General features: G+C 33.1%; 2 protein-coding genes across 9 annotated transcripts; one reads left to right on the top strand and one right to left on the bottom strand.

The window, feature by feature from the left end:
* The first annotated feature begins 4,011 nt into the window (after window positions 1-4,011).
* LOC108336696 (glutathione S-transferase 3) lies at window positions 4,012-4,919 on the top strand. Its single transcript, XM_017573161.2, has 2 exons — window positions 4,012-4,368; window positions 4,456-4,919. The coding sequence occupies exons 1-2, from the start codon at window positions 4,048-4,050 to the stop codon at window positions 4,792-4,794; spliced, it is 660 nt and encodes a 219-aa protein (XP_017428650.1). The 5' UTR covers window positions 4,012-4,047; the 3' UTR covers window positions 4,795-4,919.
* Window positions 4,920-5,694: 775 nt separating this feature from the next.
* LOC108319317 (uncharacterized) lies at window positions 5,695-13,322 on the bottom strand. Of its 8 annotated transcripts, none has more exons than XR_008246530.1 (3): window positions 10,175-10,860; window positions 7,027-10,056; window positions 5,695-6,838 (listed from the first exon to the last, which is right to left on the bottom strand). XR_008246530.1 is itself a non-coding variant. In XM_052871786.1 (2 exons), the coding sequence occupies exon 1, from the start codon at window positions 13,201-13,203 to the stop codon at window positions 12,619-12,621; it is 585 nt and encodes a 194-aa protein (XP_052727746.1). In that variant the 5' UTR covers window positions 13,204-13,322; the 3' UTR covers window positions 5,717-6,838; window positions 12,615-12,618. The 8 variants fall into 8 exon arrangements, 2 of the variants coding, with proteins under 2 accessions (XP_052727746.1, XP_052727745.1); XR_008246531.1 differs by having other exon boundaries at window positions 7,027-10,239; window positions 10,455-10,860; XR_008246532.1 differs by having other exon boundaries at window positions 5,710-6,838; window positions 7,027-7,252; window positions 7,451-10,860.
* Window positions 13,323-17,832: the final 4,510 nt, after the last annotated feature.

The raw sequence follows: 17,832 nt of genomic DNA, 5'->3' as shown, positions 1-17,832 counted from the left end.
TTACTGAGCATCATAAATGTTAAATTTTTAAAGTTTGATTTAAAAATGAATAAATGATGAATGAATTGATAACATTGTTACAATTTTTAATGTTTTTACTTCCTAACAGATATTTTTTAAAACGATTAATTTTTTTAATAACATATAATATTTAAGAAATGAAATTTAAGTATTATTTATGCAAAACAATAAACTATCTGGTAACTTTTTGTATATTTTAATTGGTAATTATACCTTTCAACGGATAAAAATAGTTAATTTAATAAAAGAAATAATTAAATACTTTTATATTTTAAAAATAATTGTTATATTTTTACTACTATTTTAATAATTATCTAGCTGGATTGTCTACACTTCACATACCAACGGGTATAAGATTAACAAACTAAATTGCAAAAGAAAATGTAAAGATTAGGAAAAAGTTAGCTCTAAGAGAAGACACGTGGCAGCAAATAATGGGATTTGATATTTAAAATAAAATAATTTTAACATAAGAACTCTAGACTCAAATGGATAAAAATAGTTAATTTAATAAAATAAATAATTGAATACTTTTACATTTTTAAAAATAATTGTTATATTTTTAATATTATTTTAATAATTATCTAGCTGGATTGTCTACACTTCACATACCAACAGGTGCAAGATTAACAAACTAAATTACAAGAAAAAATGTAAAGATCGGGAAGAAGTCAACTCTAGGAGAGGACACGTGACAACAAATAATGGGATTAGATATTTAAAATAAAAGAATTTTAACATAAGAACTCTGGACTCAAGATCACTCCATTATCTAAGGAAAACCTTGTCACTCTCCAAAGCTCTTTGTCCCTTCTCTGCCTTCTCTCTTCAATCTATTCTCACTGAGCCATCGGATTGTTGATCAGGTGGTGTTCGAGCATTCCCAACGTAGAGGGCTCTGTTTTGAACTGATCACTTTCTTCTTTCTCACCGGTAAGTAGTTCTTCCTTTCTCCTCCGTTGCTTTGGAACCTAGGGCGTGCGACTTTACTGGTTGCATATAACTAGAAACATTTTCTTCAAAGCCTTGTCAAATTCTAGCTCTAAGAGCTGTTTTCTACCATCAATGTAGTGGTTTGTAGGGTTTGGTTGGGCCCTTGCTGTGTGAGGTACTATAGAGAAACTTTCTTGTGAGTTGGGCAGTTCACCTTTGAGGTAAGGGGAGTTAGCTGTTTGTTTAAATCTGTTTTATAAATGTGTATGCATGTTGAACTGGTGTGTTGTTTGGACTGCATTTTGGTTTTAAGTATATTGGATGTTATGGAATGAAACGTGTAGTTGATGAGACTGTAATGGCGTGCTTGTGAACTACATTGGATGAACTTAGTTACTATAAATTGAACATGTCAGAAGTGTTTGGGGGTAAGATTTTTGTTTAGTATTAATTAGATGGACAATTTAGCAATTAAGAAGTATTTTAGGTCATTTGAGAGAAAGTGGGATAGTGATTCTGAGCATTTGAAGTCTAGAGTGTGTTTTGGAGGGTTAAGACAGTTTAAATAGGTCCAATGTGGCTTGCTAGGAACATAAAACTGGTTTAGAACATGCTAAAAATGGTAGAATTGGATTTGAGCCCCTTAAGTTGAGGAAATTAGAGTTTTAAGAAAGAATTTGGGTCTTAATTACTTAATAATCATTGTAGGAATGTGTCAAATCAATTAGATAAGTTTAATTAGGTTTATATCATCAATTAGAGGTCTTAGAAATTGGGGAAGATTATTGGAAATGGTAAGAGGGTGTGAGTGTGCATAATTCTGCAGAACTGGCGTTCTGCAGATTATGCAAACTCGTTATGCAAATGGTTTCGCATAGCGAGTCCTTGCAAGGGGTGCTCTTTGCCAGGGTCATTCGCTGTGCGAGTTGATGCGCCTCACGAATGATCAGAGAGTGTTGCTCTCTGCCTGGTGGATTCGCTTAGCGAATCTTGTCGCTATGCGACTGGTGGTGGCCTGGAGCCACTACCATTTTAATTAGAAAAGCAAATGGGGCGCAAGGCGAGAAGGTTTGGGGGGTTGGTCTCTATCTAGACTCTCGTTATGAGACTTAGTAGCGCTATGTGAGAGACCTAATGTCTGTCACCTATGCGAAGTAATTCGCAAGGCAAGTGTGGTGCGCTATGCGAGCCACTTTGGTTTCGCCATGCGAACAATATGTGCTGTGCGAGAAGCCCTGAGTTTAGTTGTTTAATTTCCATGGTTTTATGATTGATTAAGTAGTTTGTTACACTATTTGTGAAGCATGTTTTAATGGCTATGGCCTTATCTAAAGGAGTTTAAATCTCTATGTTGATTCTAATTAAAAGTATATGAGTTGAAAAGGAAAGTGGTATGATCTCAAGGTTTCAAGTATAAGTTTCAAAGTTTAGAATCTCTTGGTGAGATTCTTAGTTGTTTAGAATGAGAGTAGGAGCTCAGTCTTAGGGGTCATCCTGAAACTCCAATGGGCAATCATTCTCAAATAGAGAAGATTGAACCATGTCGTGAGGAGTAGTAGGAGGTCTTAGTCTTGGGGGCTTCCAGTATGCCTCAAGGCCCGAAACAGGCTAACCTCGTGAGTGTGGTAGGGTGAAACCCATTGGCAATGGCTTTGCAAAGCAGTAGAGGCCACCACGAGTGCATGACCCGCCATAGCTCGACTATTATTCTAAGTCCGGAAGAGTTAAGTCTAGTACACAACATGTTAAGATGTATAATTTAGCTTGCTTTGATTGAAATTGAATTTGGTATGTTATACACTGTTATATTATATGTTTTGTTTATTAGCTCACCCTTTTGCTTGTTGCTGTGTCTACTTGTGTGTGATGTTTTCTTTTATAATGATCATCCACTCAGATGTGAGCAGAGTTAGATAAGGTGCCTCTGGAGCAGGCCTTGGAGGGAGAGGACAATGCTGCTCAGTGTAATTAGGATGCATATCTATTTTCGTATATTTTGAAATACTCTTTGTATTTAAAGATTTAAATTTATAGCCATTTTGAATGAGTACAAATTAAATACTTTATTTTATAGGTTCTTAACTGCTTTATAATATTATATCTGATGATCTCTATATTATATATTTGCCATACATGGGGATGTTACATAGAAAAAAAATGATAGATACCATAATGTGATAAATTTACAATTGAACAAATTACAATATGATAACCCATCTTGATCGAATACATAAAAAATAATAAAATTATTACTATTATTATTTATTACAGATAGAAAATAAATATAAATAATTTTTATAATTTTATTGTAAATAATTTTTACTTATAATTTTATAATAAAAAAGATAATTAGTTTAAAGAACGGTCAGATGGAACAACTGATTAAATTTAAAGAAACTCTCATTTAAAGAATAAAATTACTAAAATAATTATTTTAATTTTTTTAAAAGGTAAAAATGAAAAATAAATGTAAACATTAAAAAAAGAAATCTCTTCTCATATATAGATATAAACTAATAAAAGTACATACATACACACTTGTATTCACTTTTTTATGATTATAGAAAATAATAAAATTATTATTATAAAATTAAATTAAAGAATTTTATGATTTCATTGTAATTTATGATTTGTTTTAAATAATTTTATAATTAAAAAATAGATAAATTTATAAATATCAAATAAGAAAGAACTCTTAAAAGGTAAAAATACAATCACTTAAATATAAAATTAATAAAATAATTATTTTAATTTAAAAAAATAAAAAAAGTGAAATTGAAAAACAAACGTGAATATTAATATATATATATATATATATATATATATATATATATATATATATATATATATATATATATATGAGAATTTGGTCATCAGTATATTAATTACTTTAAATTTCTTAAGCGTTATGTTACATGTTGTTTTAAAAAATTATTAATCATTGATATAAAACAATTAAATATTTGTTATATCAGTATTAAATGACAATAAATGTTTTCTTAAAGAAATAAATGTATGTAGTGAGAAGTAGCTTAGTGGCTATAAATTGAAAGGTGTAAAGAGGATGTGAATGTGGTGAAAGAGTGTTTGAGAATGGGGAATGATGAGGTTGTGTTGGTGGATTTCAATCTGAGTATGTTCTGTGTAAGAGTGAAGATTGCTTTAGCAGAGAAAGGTGTTGAGTTTGAGAACAGGGAAGAGGATCTGGAGAACACAAAGAGTGATCTGCTTCTGCAAATGAATCCTGTTTACAAAAAGGTTCCTGTTCTTATCCACAATGGTAAGCCAATCTCAGAATCTCTGATAATTGTTGAATATATTGATGAGATTTGGAGTGATAGGACTCCTCTTTTGCCCACTCATCCCTATCAGAGAGCTCAAGCAAGGTTCTGGGCTCATTTTGTTGACCATAAGGTAACCTCACTTCTTATTTTTCAATGATCTCATTTTTTATTTTCCAAAATCCTTCAGGCAATCACTTTCTGACAATGAGATATGCAGGTGCATGAAGTTGCAAAGAGGATGTGGACTGGGAAGAGAGGTGAACATGAGGAAGATAAGAAGGAGTTAGTAGAGAATTTGAAGCAATTGGAAGAGGCTCTTGGGGACATGCCATATTTTGGAGGTCAGACATTTGGGTTTGTTGATATTGCTCTCATTCCCTTTTACAAATGGTTCTCTATTTATGAGAAAATTGGGAACTTCAAGCTCAACTGTCCAAAACTCACTTCTTGGGCAAACAGATGTTTGGTCAAACAAACTGTCTCCAAATTTGTTTCTGATGAGAAGGATGTCTATGACTTTGTTATCAGATATAGGAAAACAATTGGGGTGGACTGAGAGATACAGAGACCAATCAAGAACAATGATAAAATGCTGAGTATGGGAAGTTTGTGCTTGGCCAAAATAATTATGCAATAAACTCAAGTGAATTCAGCTAGTCGGTTTGGCTTAGCTGCTTAAAATATCTTTGCATTTTTCCTTTGCTTTTATATGAATGCTTAAAATATACATAAAATCTTTGGCTACAATGAAAATGAAAAAAAGGACTAAACATATGTACTGAAACGGCAATTTTAAAAATTTATGTAGAATTTTTTACATACACCAATTTTAATTTATAAAAAAGTAAATTCCAATTTTCTTTCTGTTCCTTTTCTTTTTCAAAAATATTTTATCAAGAAACTCATCCGTACATATCCTTCCATTATATTGTTATATCTAGCTGTTTTCCCTCGCTAGAAAAATGAAACGAATCATATCCATAAAATATTACACTATTTAAAATGTAAGAGGGCTAATCACAAATTCCGAGGGATACAACTGCTGATTGTCACAAATCATGTAAACCTTTTCATTTTCTGAAAACAATATGACCCCAAAAAAATCTGCGATTAGGCAGCTTCAGTAAATCTATTTGGCAGATTGCTAAAGTCAAGCAAACTCCGAGTAAAATGCTCCCAAGATAAAATCTCCAAAGAGCCCTGCAACCCTTACCATTGTTTGCAGAGTATCTCATGAAAGTGAAGACTGATTTGTAATCTCCGTAAATTCGTGGAGAATCGAAGGTAATAGGCATCAATACAAAGTACAAACATAATTTGCGGCATATAAAACTAAATAAATAACCATACTTTAAAATTGACGGATCTTTGATGATAATATCCCCATTTATAAATTAACTTGGTTCGGAAGCCAGACATGTCTTCAGCCAAAAGGGAATACTACAAACCTGGGCATTATCTGATGGAAAAACTTTAAGATTAAACGTCATGCTAATCCAGAGTTACCCATTATCATGTAAATGTTCCATAGCAAACAATCTTGTATAGTCATATCTCATTCTAAAAATAAGCTCAGTCAAAAAAAAAAATTTTGAGGAAACAATTACATTGAACCATTGTGTAAAATACAGACAAGATGATGAAAAAATGGGTCCTAAGATTCGAGCTTACAGTGCAAAAACAAATTTGAGATTGAGAGGTGACCTGATAGTAATCTTCCCATAATATTGCGCATGAAGATTAACTCCTTATGTATTCTAAACTTGCTTTACATCCTTATTAACCCTCCCTAAACCTCTGGGACGATCAGCCTCCTTGATCTTTACAGAGCAAAGACTGCTATTGCCTCAATAACCGTCATCAGAATTCGTAGAAGCCAAGGATCTAAATCAGGCCCACAGGCACTAATGGATACCAAGCGACTGCTCGTTCAGTAGTTTTCTTACTTGATAGGATACAGATTCAAAAGCTTCTATGGCATCTTCATATGGATTTTCAACCTTTGTTCCAACAAAGCTTGCAACGGAGGCTCTTTTAAATGTTGCCCAGTTATGGTTTTATTCTGCAAATCCTCACATCAGCACTTGTATTCTGCAAATCAAAGTTCCATCCCACAGGGTATTTACCCCGTCTAAGGTTCACAGAAATGCTTTCTTAACTACCGTCAGATACTCATCCAAGCCATGCAGATCGCAATCTGACTCTAATTTATTCTTGTAGAATTTCCTCTTGTTGAAATTCTCATGTTCGACCTTTTGTTCCAATACATTCTTAATTACATGTTGAAGCCTCTTCGTCCAGTTGACCTCCAACCTTTCTATTTTGTCCTACGCGTGCCCCAATCTGTTCTCCATGCTAGAAAAAAATTCTGCTCTCAGTTCAGGCTTCCATTCATTCCAGTTTTTCGTCCAACAGATCCATCCTTCTTGTTGCAGAAGTCATGGTTTATTTAGCAAATACCAAGTCCAGTGTCCTCCAGAGCACAAAGATGCTAGAGAGAAAAAATTAGGGGAACTTCTACTGGAACAAAGGCATCTATGCAAAAGGTTCCTGAACCCATCCTTTTTTATGGCACACTGTACAACAGATGCCAACTGTTTCTGCCAAGTACATGAAAACATTACGTCAGAGTAAATCAAATGCCAAAAGTTATGCAATGTTTCTTTATTTGAATCTTCCCAGACATTGAACATTAGTACAAATAATTTTCAAGTACCCAATAGGCAAGGAGGACTATTAGTAACAACGAACTTTTAAACCATCAGGAAAGATTGAAAAAGTCGTGTACCTGTTCAGGTGAAAACAGGAGAATCATGGAAACAAGTTGCACAATTCCAGCAGTGCCCACACGTCAATTTTAGAGGATTTGGCCCAAGTAGTTCCCGTGTGCAGCTCTCAATTCGCAATTATCTAGTGAATTGGGTCAGAAAGAAATGCGAGAATCTTTACTGGTCATTGTTTGACTCTTGAATTCATTCGGGATTGTGTAGTTCACGTAGCTTCTTTGTGGAGTTCTGCTAATGGTTATTATTAGACCTTCGACATATTGCATGTTACTTGTTCATACTTCTTCCTTTTTACATGATATATTTAAGGATTCTTTTTACCCTATAGCATATGTATAATGTACCTATCTCTTCAATCTTAACGAATTTTGTTTTAAAAAAAGCAACAAATACGGATCAACAAGAACAAAAGATAAAAAGATGAACCTTATTTGTGATTCTGATGGGCTTAATTGAATTGTAGTACATATAACAGTTAACCGGGAGACAGTGCCTAAAGATCCCAACCAACTTCATGTCCCTTTCTACAGGTCTGCTCTACCACTTCAATAACATGCAGCATAAGTTGCTGTAGCTATTGAAAATAGACAAGTATTTTGCCAAACATAATGTTACTGTAGCTATTGAAAATACGACTACTGATATTCCGAAATATGTCTTGTCCTGACTTTTGTTTGCCAAAATTGAACACAATTTATCATGTTGGAGCTGTGGAATAGGACTTAGGCATAAGACATACAATACAACTTCCATTATTGTGAGGTACAAGTACATTAACTAGAGCAAAGGATGTAAAATGATAAAAAGCCCATTATTATTTCCCTCTAAAGTCTAAATGGCATAGCAAATGACAGACATAAAAATGTAGGGTTGAACCAAGTATAAAGGAAAAATAAACGTTTTGCTAGAAAGGAAATTGAAAAGGCAAGGGTTGTAATGTATCTACCTTCTGAGATGTAAGTTTCTCTCACATATGTTATTTGTTTTACATGGTGAATTTCTCATCTGGAAGAATAGATTAAGTATTAACAGCACCGATGAACAGATTAAGGAGAGAAATTGTGGCGAAAAATGCATTATAAACCCTCAATCAATTTATGTATTTACCAGTTTAAAGAGTAAGTCACTAGGCTTGATAAACAATGCTAATATATGAATATTCAAAAATCACATCCAGTAGTTTGACCTATATTAAGAAAACATGTCACACTTCAACAGAAGACAATTAAAACAAATGAAATATAACATTAAATGAATGTTTTGAAATTTTAGCTTATGTTCTTTATGCTTTTTTGGCAAATACTGGGCATATTGTGGAATCACATCCAATAACTAGCATATTGTAATGATAAACAAGCCCAATATAACATTCAAAATCACACCCTGTAGTTTGATCTATAATAATAAAATTTCCCATTTCAACAGAAGAAAATTAAAAGAAATGAAATATAACATTAAATCAATGTTTTGAAAATTTAGCTTATTGTTCTTAGTGAATGATTCGTCATACTTTTATGGCAAATGCTAGGTATGCTTGGATCATTATTCATTAACATCAATTGCTTAATTTTTCTGGCAAATGCTAGGTATGTTTTGTAAAGAGGCAAAGTACCTGTGCCAATGTTTTTGTTAATAGATTTAGTTGTTGGAGCCGAAGTAAAGAGGCAGAGTATATATGCACTTTGCAATATGTGCTACTACTGCATTTGATGTGACCATAATGATAATTTTCAAGGTTTCTTTAGATTAGCATCTGACTTAAGACAACATTAGGCACTTAATTTGATAATTCTTAGGTTTCATCTTAAAATCAATTGACATTAATTAAGTGAAGTTCCCCAATAAGTATATAAAGTACGCAATGAGGAAATTTTTAACACCCCCCTTCACACATGTCTATTGGACCAAACGATACATGAAGAAAACTATGAAAACAATAAAAATCCCCTTCCACAAACCCCAGAATCAACAAAAGTGGGCTATGGCCTCTAATACCAAGTTGAAAAGGAATGAAGTTTCAAATATTATCATTGATATCAAATACAAGCACTAATATACTAATTTAATCTACTAATATTGGCTAATCACAATAGACATATAATGTCCTAGTAATTACAGGCTATCAGTTTGAGAAATTTGCGCAGGAAACATTCTGTCCTAAATTAATGCTAATAAAGTATTTACAACAGATAGCAGACCTGTGATCAAGCAGGTTTATGTTAGAATAAAGGTGAATGGGGCATGCACCTAATTAGGCCCATTAAGGATGGGTTACAGTTATAAACTGTAGATAAATAGTTGCCTATAAAATAGGAAGACTGTAAATGGTTTGATGGGACTTTTGGTGATTAAGAAACTGAAGTAAGAAGTGGATCCACACCTCATTAAATATCTAGAATCGTGCATTACTCCCTGGGGAACTTCTCCCTGGTTTTATTCAATACAGAAATGTTCTTTCTCGTCATATTGATACCAGTTCCATCAATCAGTACCAGAACCTATCAACTACTTCCCTCAACTAAAAAATGGGCAAAGTTGGCAGGGTGACTGGCATTGCAGTGTCCACCAAACACTAGTCAAAGGGTTAGTGCACAGCTAGCCCGCATGGACACCAAGGCTAGAGAGCGTAGTGGAATGTCAAGATCCAAATTCCAATTGCATGTTTAGTGCGGGGTTTATAAGGCCCTGGGCTCTTCAACTACAACAACTAGCTTATGTGGTGTTGTTCTCTGCAGATTCCTTTCATAATTTCTATCAAATATTAAGCACATGGCCTCTCGATAACAAATAAGCAACTTGAGCAGAGTGGTGTTGGCGTTCACCCAAGACTGGTCAAAAAGTTCGCGCATAACTTGTTGGGGCTGCTAAACATAGAAAGATGTTAGGATCCAATTGCAATTTTAGTGCGGGGTCACCTTGAACAGTGGGATCTCTTTTCAACTATAGTAGCTGGCTTTTGTGGTCTGGTTCTCTCAAAGTTCTTATCATAACTTCTATTCAGCATAATGTACACGGCCTCTTTAAGAAATTTCCTAACAAATATGAAAATTTGCAAATGGATTAGCAGCTTGCTCCGTCCTTCCAGCAATGCTTTCTGTTTTTATTTGTTGTTCTGATTTTCCTTTTCCATCATGGAGGATCCATTATTACCTGATTCCAGTGTAAATTTGCTCTCTCCATGTTCCAAGTTCTTCTTTCATCCTCTAGCAAATAAACTTTTTGAGATACAAACACAAATGAGTGCTAATGGTTAACACCACCAATAGTTTCCAACGGATTTCTATTTTTGATAGAACCAGAGACAACATTTCAAGGATTAGTAAAGCTTTCTTTTAGCAGAAGAAGAAAAAAATATATAATTATGAAGGATAAACATGGGTGGCAGGAATAAGGTTCAATAATAATCAATTCTCAAACTCAAATAACTCACCAAAATTTCCCATACAAGGGAAAGAGTTCATTCTATCTTTGACTCAATGAAATGTATTGGGTAGGTTCGGGAGTCTAAGGCACTTCTCAACAATATTGCGGGGTTGGAATGAATCAATGCCACCAAATAGGGTAATTCCATTCTCAAGACCCCACCTATCTTCTTTGTTCTGCATCCACCCATTTTGAGCCTGAGTTGCCTTCTTTGTTGTTGGGATTGTTTTACTCTGCTGAGGATACTCATCATCGCAAGATTTTGAGTTGTCGACCCCATCATCAAGCTCTTCTATAGCATGTATTCTCACCCACCTCCCTAACCACTTTGATTCTTCCCACTTTTGTTTGGATTCAAGTTTAAAATTTTAATATCATCTCCATATTTGCATGACTTCATCAGGTTTCCGGAAACCTGTGAGCAATACGCTGCACTAGCTTTTATGAATAAATTATTTACTAAATTATTAATTACATTTTAATTCAAAAAATATAAAAAAAAAACAACAACAAAGAGTAATAAAATTTGACTCAAAATATTGGAGTATATCTGTGTAGCTATATGTGCTCAAGCAATTATTTCCTCTCAAAGTTGAGGTGGTTTCAAGATTCTTTCCCCAGTCTACCATCATTATTTCCAAGACACGTGACTCTAAAGATCAAGATCCTGACCAAGTCCTTCACTACCATCATTATTTCTAAGATATGTGATTCTAAAGATCAAAGTTGGACACTATGCTCAGGTTAATTTTTGTAATGCTTCATCCATCTTCTTGCTCCCTGAATTTGGACTCAGTAGATCAGACTAATGAATAGAAATTGGGAGAAAATAACATGAAAGATGGATAGAAAGAAATTAAAAGAACAGAACTTTATTGAGGAGCAGAACAAAAATGTAAAATAGAATTCTCTTCAAGGGATTTCTCCTACACAAAGGATCACTCCTTCTCCTTTTCACTTGAAAAAATTTACAAAAATAACTCTCGCCAAATCTAAGTCCCTATTTACAATCAAACTAACTAGCTAACTGGTCCAACTAAATAATGTAATAATGGATTAGCAGCCTTCCTTATTCACCTCTCATTATGCATCCTAACAACAGGGGGTGATAGTGTCTAGTGTCTACCACAACCACAAGAAAGCAGATGGATAAACAAGTAGTTGAACCAAAAGAGGAACTCGCTGAAATGCAGCAGTTTGAAGATAACAAAAAAAACAAAATGAATGGTTGAAATCATCATTATTAAAAAAGTCAGCAAATGGTGGTAAACAATTCTGTATACCTGGCCTTTCAAAAGGCAATATTCCAAGTTCATCGACTCATGTTTTGAATGAAGGCAAGAAATAAGTTAAGCACTTATACATTATATATCCTCCCTCCATCACTCCCACTAATTTGGATTGATCTTATTATGTCAAGAAACCTTTGTGCTTCTTTCAAGGGATCCCATTCCCACGGACTCTGGAAGTAGGATTCAAGACACTTATGAAAGAAACTGTGCACTGCACTTCTAGGTTATCATTTCAGTCTCTATATAAAGTAAATCAGCCATCCATTACATACAGGAAGCTACCGGACAGATTAATCCAAACTGACAATAGCTGCCTAACCAACGTTCTTTTCTTGTTTATGTGTGTGCTACCACCAAAACTGTGACCAGAAAAGAGAAAAAGGAAAAAAAAACATGGGAATTTTGAATCCTATTGAGACAAGGTATAAGAAAGATTTTCCTCTTCTATTCAATCAGAATTCAAGGCAAGGAGTAACTATGGTGGAAATATTAACTACAACATGTCCACAAAATGGAGGCAACCAGACACACAACTACTGGTGAAGCAGATTGATAAAGATAGATCAACTACACAAAAGCACATCCATTCCATACAACATACAGCTAATATCCAATTATTCACTTTTGAAATGACATATTGTTGCATCATATTATCTATCACAACATGGCATGCAATGACTGCATTTGAATTTGGTAAAACACAAGTAACATTGTTTGATATTTCAATATTCCAATGATGCAACCAGCCACCCCACAAACTAACCCTACCCAAAAAAACTCACAAGAATCAATTCCACAACACCATAACAACAACCAATTCATCATTCCAAATCTTATTGCAATGTTTAATAGCAATGGATTGGACGAAGAAGTACACTATTAGGCGCCGCGCCGCCGTCCACCAGCAGAAACATCCCCGTTCAGTTCCTCGTCTTGCTCCCGAGCGAGGATCTCCGCAAGATGCTCCAGGGCCTCCTTGGCCCTCTTCCTGGCCACAGCTGCCTCCCTAGCACGGCGCTCCGCGTCGAAGCGCGCCGCAGCAGCAGCCTTGCTCATGGAGAGGGCCGCGATCCGCGCAGCGGCAACGAGGACCTTGGCGGATTGGACATCTACTGCTCCAGTCTTGCGGTCGGGGGGACTGAAGAAGATGAAGTTGCCGTCGAGACAAATAGGACAAAAGAAAGGTGGTGTGGACTCAGCAGACGTGGTGGAGGGGAAGACACAAGAGCGGTGGGCGATGGAGGGGCAGCGGACGCACATGAGGCGGTGGTGCGGGGCGAGGAGAGAGTCTTCGTGGAGGTCGAAGCAGATAGGGCAGAAGAGGCCAGGGTGCTGCTTGAGGACACAGTTAGTGCAGTAGCGACGGATGTGAGCACGGTGGCGGATGTTGTGGATGGTGAGAGATAGGGTTTGTGTGGCACCACAGATGTCGCAGTTCGACGGAGAGGCTTGCCGAGAGTTCATGGCGGAGGACGGAGAGATAACCTCCGTACGAACGTCCAGTTCCAACGGTAACCCTAGAAATTCAACACTGAAAAGAACTAGAATTGGGAAAATGGTGGGAACTACTAAGGGATTCTTTCACCAACTGTTTTATTTTCTTTTAATCTCTTGTTGTTAGTTTAATCAAGCTTAATCATTATGATTTCTTTATCTATCTAAAATTGTTAAAATATAGGTTAATTGTTTATTTAAATCATCATTAACTCGAGTTTATAGATAATCAGTCCATGAGTAAAGTTTGGTTTTAAGGAAGTATGATTAAGGACACAATCTTAAAGTGCAAATATTTTAAGATCTAGCAAAACATGATATTGAATTTTCTCCTTAAACTGAGTTTAATTCTTTAAACCGAATACAAGCCTGCACCTTTTTGCGCCAAATTCATCCTAACCAGTTACAGGAGAAAAAAATGAATTTATTTACAAGATAAAAAATAACTTATTTGTATATTAAAAAATAATAATTTAGGAAAACTATATGAAAATTTTATAAGATTTAGCTTTAGAGAAAAATATGTTTTTATTTTGTTCACTTAAAATTTGTTTTATAAAATACTCTTGATTGTTTAATTGTGAAAAAAAAATGACAACTTGAACTACTTGGCAATGTAACACTTTCAGTGAATATTTTATATTGTGGTCTAGTAATGGCAATGAAAAAAATTGTATATAATAATTTTTCTACTGTGTGTTGAACTTATTTAAATAGATTTAAAAAATGAAATTAAAATGTCCTTTTTTCACAGAGTAATAATACCACAAAAATTTTACCTAATGCGTGTGTTGGAAAGATTATTTAATTATGTGAGTTATGATTAATTGTGTATTTAATATTCTTTTCTTATGATGCTATGTAATCAACATGACTTTATTTAGGATGATAAAAACTAGCATCATTAAATTATTTATATTATCATTACCATTAATTATTAATTGATAATAAAGGAAATTTATTTTCTTATGTACTTAATTTTCTTATAATTTTACTTTTCAAATTGAAATAAATATTTTTTATAATTTTATCATTTTAATAACTATTTTTTAAATTTAAGTAATTATTCAAAACAACAAATTAATTTATAATTTCACTTTTTTAGTAACTACATTTCTTTAATTCAAATGATTATCCATGATAAACAATAATTTACACACAAAAAAATGTCACAAAAATTATTTTTTTATAATTAGTTTTTATAAAATAAAATTTTATAATTTATTAATACTTTTTATTTCAAAAATTCAAAACCATTTCATAATTTAATAAATTTTTGCTATAGTAAAAATAAATAACACACGTACGTATGTATTTCCACTATTATAATTAATGAAAAAAAAAATCTCTTCATTTATAATTTATATTTATTTAAAGTATTTTTCAAAACTTTTTTATTACATTTTTCATCTTGTTGTTATTTTAATTTATTATCTTTACACCTTTTTCCTAAATATACAAACACTTACAAAAAAAAATGAGAAAAAACTGCATATTTAAATTTGTGTAACATTGCATTATATGCAAAACAATTAACTTTTAACTTTTGATTATTATTTTTTATTCGTATACAATAATAAATTTAATTTTAAATGGTTTGATAGATAGTTTAAGGATTTGAAAATATTTATGAAAAAAATACTCTAACTAATAAACAAATATTAGTTAAACAAATTAATTAATATTCTATTTTCACTTTCTATTTAAATAAATACATAAAATACACATACATATTTTTTTTTTCAATTTTTAGTAATATTTTAGAAAAGAAATGAAAATATAGCCATCAGTAAAGATTTAAAAAAAGCGTACCTTAACATTTTTTAACTATATTATATATTTTGTTTATTTTAGTTTTATCTACATGAAAAAAATTAAAAAAAAAACGTACCTTAAAATTTTTAGTAATATTTTAGTTTTAACTACATATGAAAAAAATTGACACCTTATTTAATTTTATCATCTGTCTATTTGTCATGTCTCTTTTTAAGTTTTTGTTAAACCTGATTTCTTTCTTTCTTTATCGAGTTATTATTATTTTTATTTTGTCAAAAGTACAAATACTTTGAAAATTGTATAAAATAGTGCATATTGCAATTTATTTAAGATTACAATTCTTTCAAACAATTAATCACTGGACAAACTTGTTCATATATGCGAGCAACAATAATAAGTTCAGATTCACCTTGATGAAAAGAGAATTAGCAAAGTTAATAAATATTTACCTGATATAAATTATATATTTAATATAAATAGTAGTCCAATAAATATGTTAACGTTTCTAATTCATTCTCATAATATTACTTTTTCAAAATTAAACAATAAAATAATTAATATTGTATCATATCTCAAAGAATGCTCCTCGATATTTGTGACATCCCCATAATATACGACATACATGTATAATAAAGACGTCATTTAGTTATAATATTAGAAAGCAGTTAGAGACATATAACAGACTATATTGGTTACAGTCATCCAAAATAAAATCAGAGTTGGTCTCTTAAACATAAAGGACCACTGTGAATTATTATCAGAATAATACTACTAATCAAGATCCTAAATATACTAAGCTGCAGCATCACCTTCTTCCAGCGTTTTCTCCACAAACACCTCCTCTTCATCTACTCACATCCAATTTAGGATGATCATTGCAACAGGAAACATACCCAAACAAAGCACGAACACACAAGCAAGGGTGAGCTAGTTTCACAATCAAGCATACTATATTAAAGTAAACAATTCAACACATAAGTACTTTAAGCTAAGCAAGTTAAACCATACAAAGGAACATGTCACAAACTAGACTTCACTCGTTGTTTTATAAACCGACTCGTCCGAACCAAAATGATTACCGAGCTATGGCGGGTTATGCACTCGTGGTGGCCTCTACTGCTTTGCCAATGGGTTACACCCTACCACACTCACGAGGTTAGTCTGTTCCGCGCCCTGGAGCATATTGGAAGCCTCCAAGACTAGGACCTCCTGCTACTCCTCACCACATGCAATCCTCTCTACTTGAGAATGAAAGACCATTGGAGCGTCAGGAAAACCCCCAAGACTGAGCTACCATGCAATCATTGTACACACTACAAGGAAACCACCATGTATCCCCTCCTTGAGGATCATGGAATTACGTTCATGAACCGTACTGTCACTTTGTAATCATATACTTTCTGCCACAATCAACATATACACAATCTCAACAATATACATTACTCACCACTCACAAATTATAAAAATAACATCTCCACAATTGAATCTAAGTTAATCAATACCAAGAACCAAACAGCTCCAACTAACCCATAACAGCTCATAAAATGCATCAATTTATACATACCTACAAGTAATATAATATAATTATTGATTAACACTCACGTTTCAATATAAGAAACAAGTATCCTTACTTTATTATATATATGATACGTAACTGTTATAAATATATATTTTTATATTATATTAAACTAATATATATTAAATTAATATATATTATATTAAATATATATATATATATATATATATATATATATATATTTATATATGGATCCTTACTTTAAATTCCAAACACACAGTGACTGATTTCCCAAAATTATAATTGACTAGAAATTAACACATGATAATTTTATGCATGTACAATCAACTTGTTTTAATTTATTTTCATCCTAATAGAGATCTTTCTTTACCTCAATTGGTCACCGGAGAGGACCTATATGTCTGAAAGCATCAACTCACATTCGACGCCAGCACATATGACTAGTCACAACTGACTGGACCAGGGTAGGGCTGCTCTATGATAAGGGATGTGCCAACTCAAAAGGTTCCTTTATCCTACCAACAAAGAAAGACTCTCAACAATTAACAATTAATTTATTTAAATTATCCTCTTATGCTCTAAATCTGAAATGACTAATTTTAATATTTTCACTTCCACAAACTGATTCAAAACAGTTTCAGTTATAACACCCAATACAGTAAAAGTCATAAAACAGTTTCACAAGAGCACACCAGTTCAACATTCGTATGCATATATTTTTATAAAATAAATTCATACAAAAATAATTAGCTCCCCTTACCTTAGTGGTTACAAGTACAACACTCTTTAGAAGAAACCCAAAACAGTACTCTTGCACAAAAGCAAGTTCAACCGAATCTACAAAATGTCAAATTGGGTACAGAGACATCTCTTAGAGTTAGAATAGATAGAGAATCTAGAGAGGAAAACCATTGATTTCATGCAACTAGAAAATTGCATGCCCTAGGTTCAAAGGAAAAAGGGAAAACAGAAAAAGATAAATTACCCGTCCAAAACGAAAATCTAATCAGATGAAGGGAAAGCTCTCAACTCTGTGAACGAAAGCACACTACCTATTTGAAATTTCAATGGTGGGAAGTGATGGAAAAGTAGAGAGAAGTCAAAGCAAGAAGAAGAAAATGAAGCTGAACTTAGAGAGAGAAAGAGGAACTGGATGAAGAACTCAGAGCTGAAAAATGAGACATCTTCTAAGGTCGTAGTGTCCTTAGCTTCTTGGACCAGGCTGCAGGACCCAATAGCCTTACATTTTCAGGCTCTTACAATATTACTTATTATTTGAAATAGTT

The sequence above is a fragment of the Vigna angularis genome, chromosome 1 (assembly GCF_016808095.1).
Source record: "Vigna angularis cultivar LongXiaoDou No.4 chromosome 1, ASM1680809v1, whole genome shotgun sequence".
Taxonomy (NCBI): Eukaryota; Viridiplantae; Streptophyta; class Magnoliopsida; order Fabales; family Fabaceae; genus Vigna; species Vigna angularis.
The sequence above is the reverse complement of the archived record's forward strand: the minus strand, read 5'-3'. Positions and strand labels throughout refer to the sequence as shown.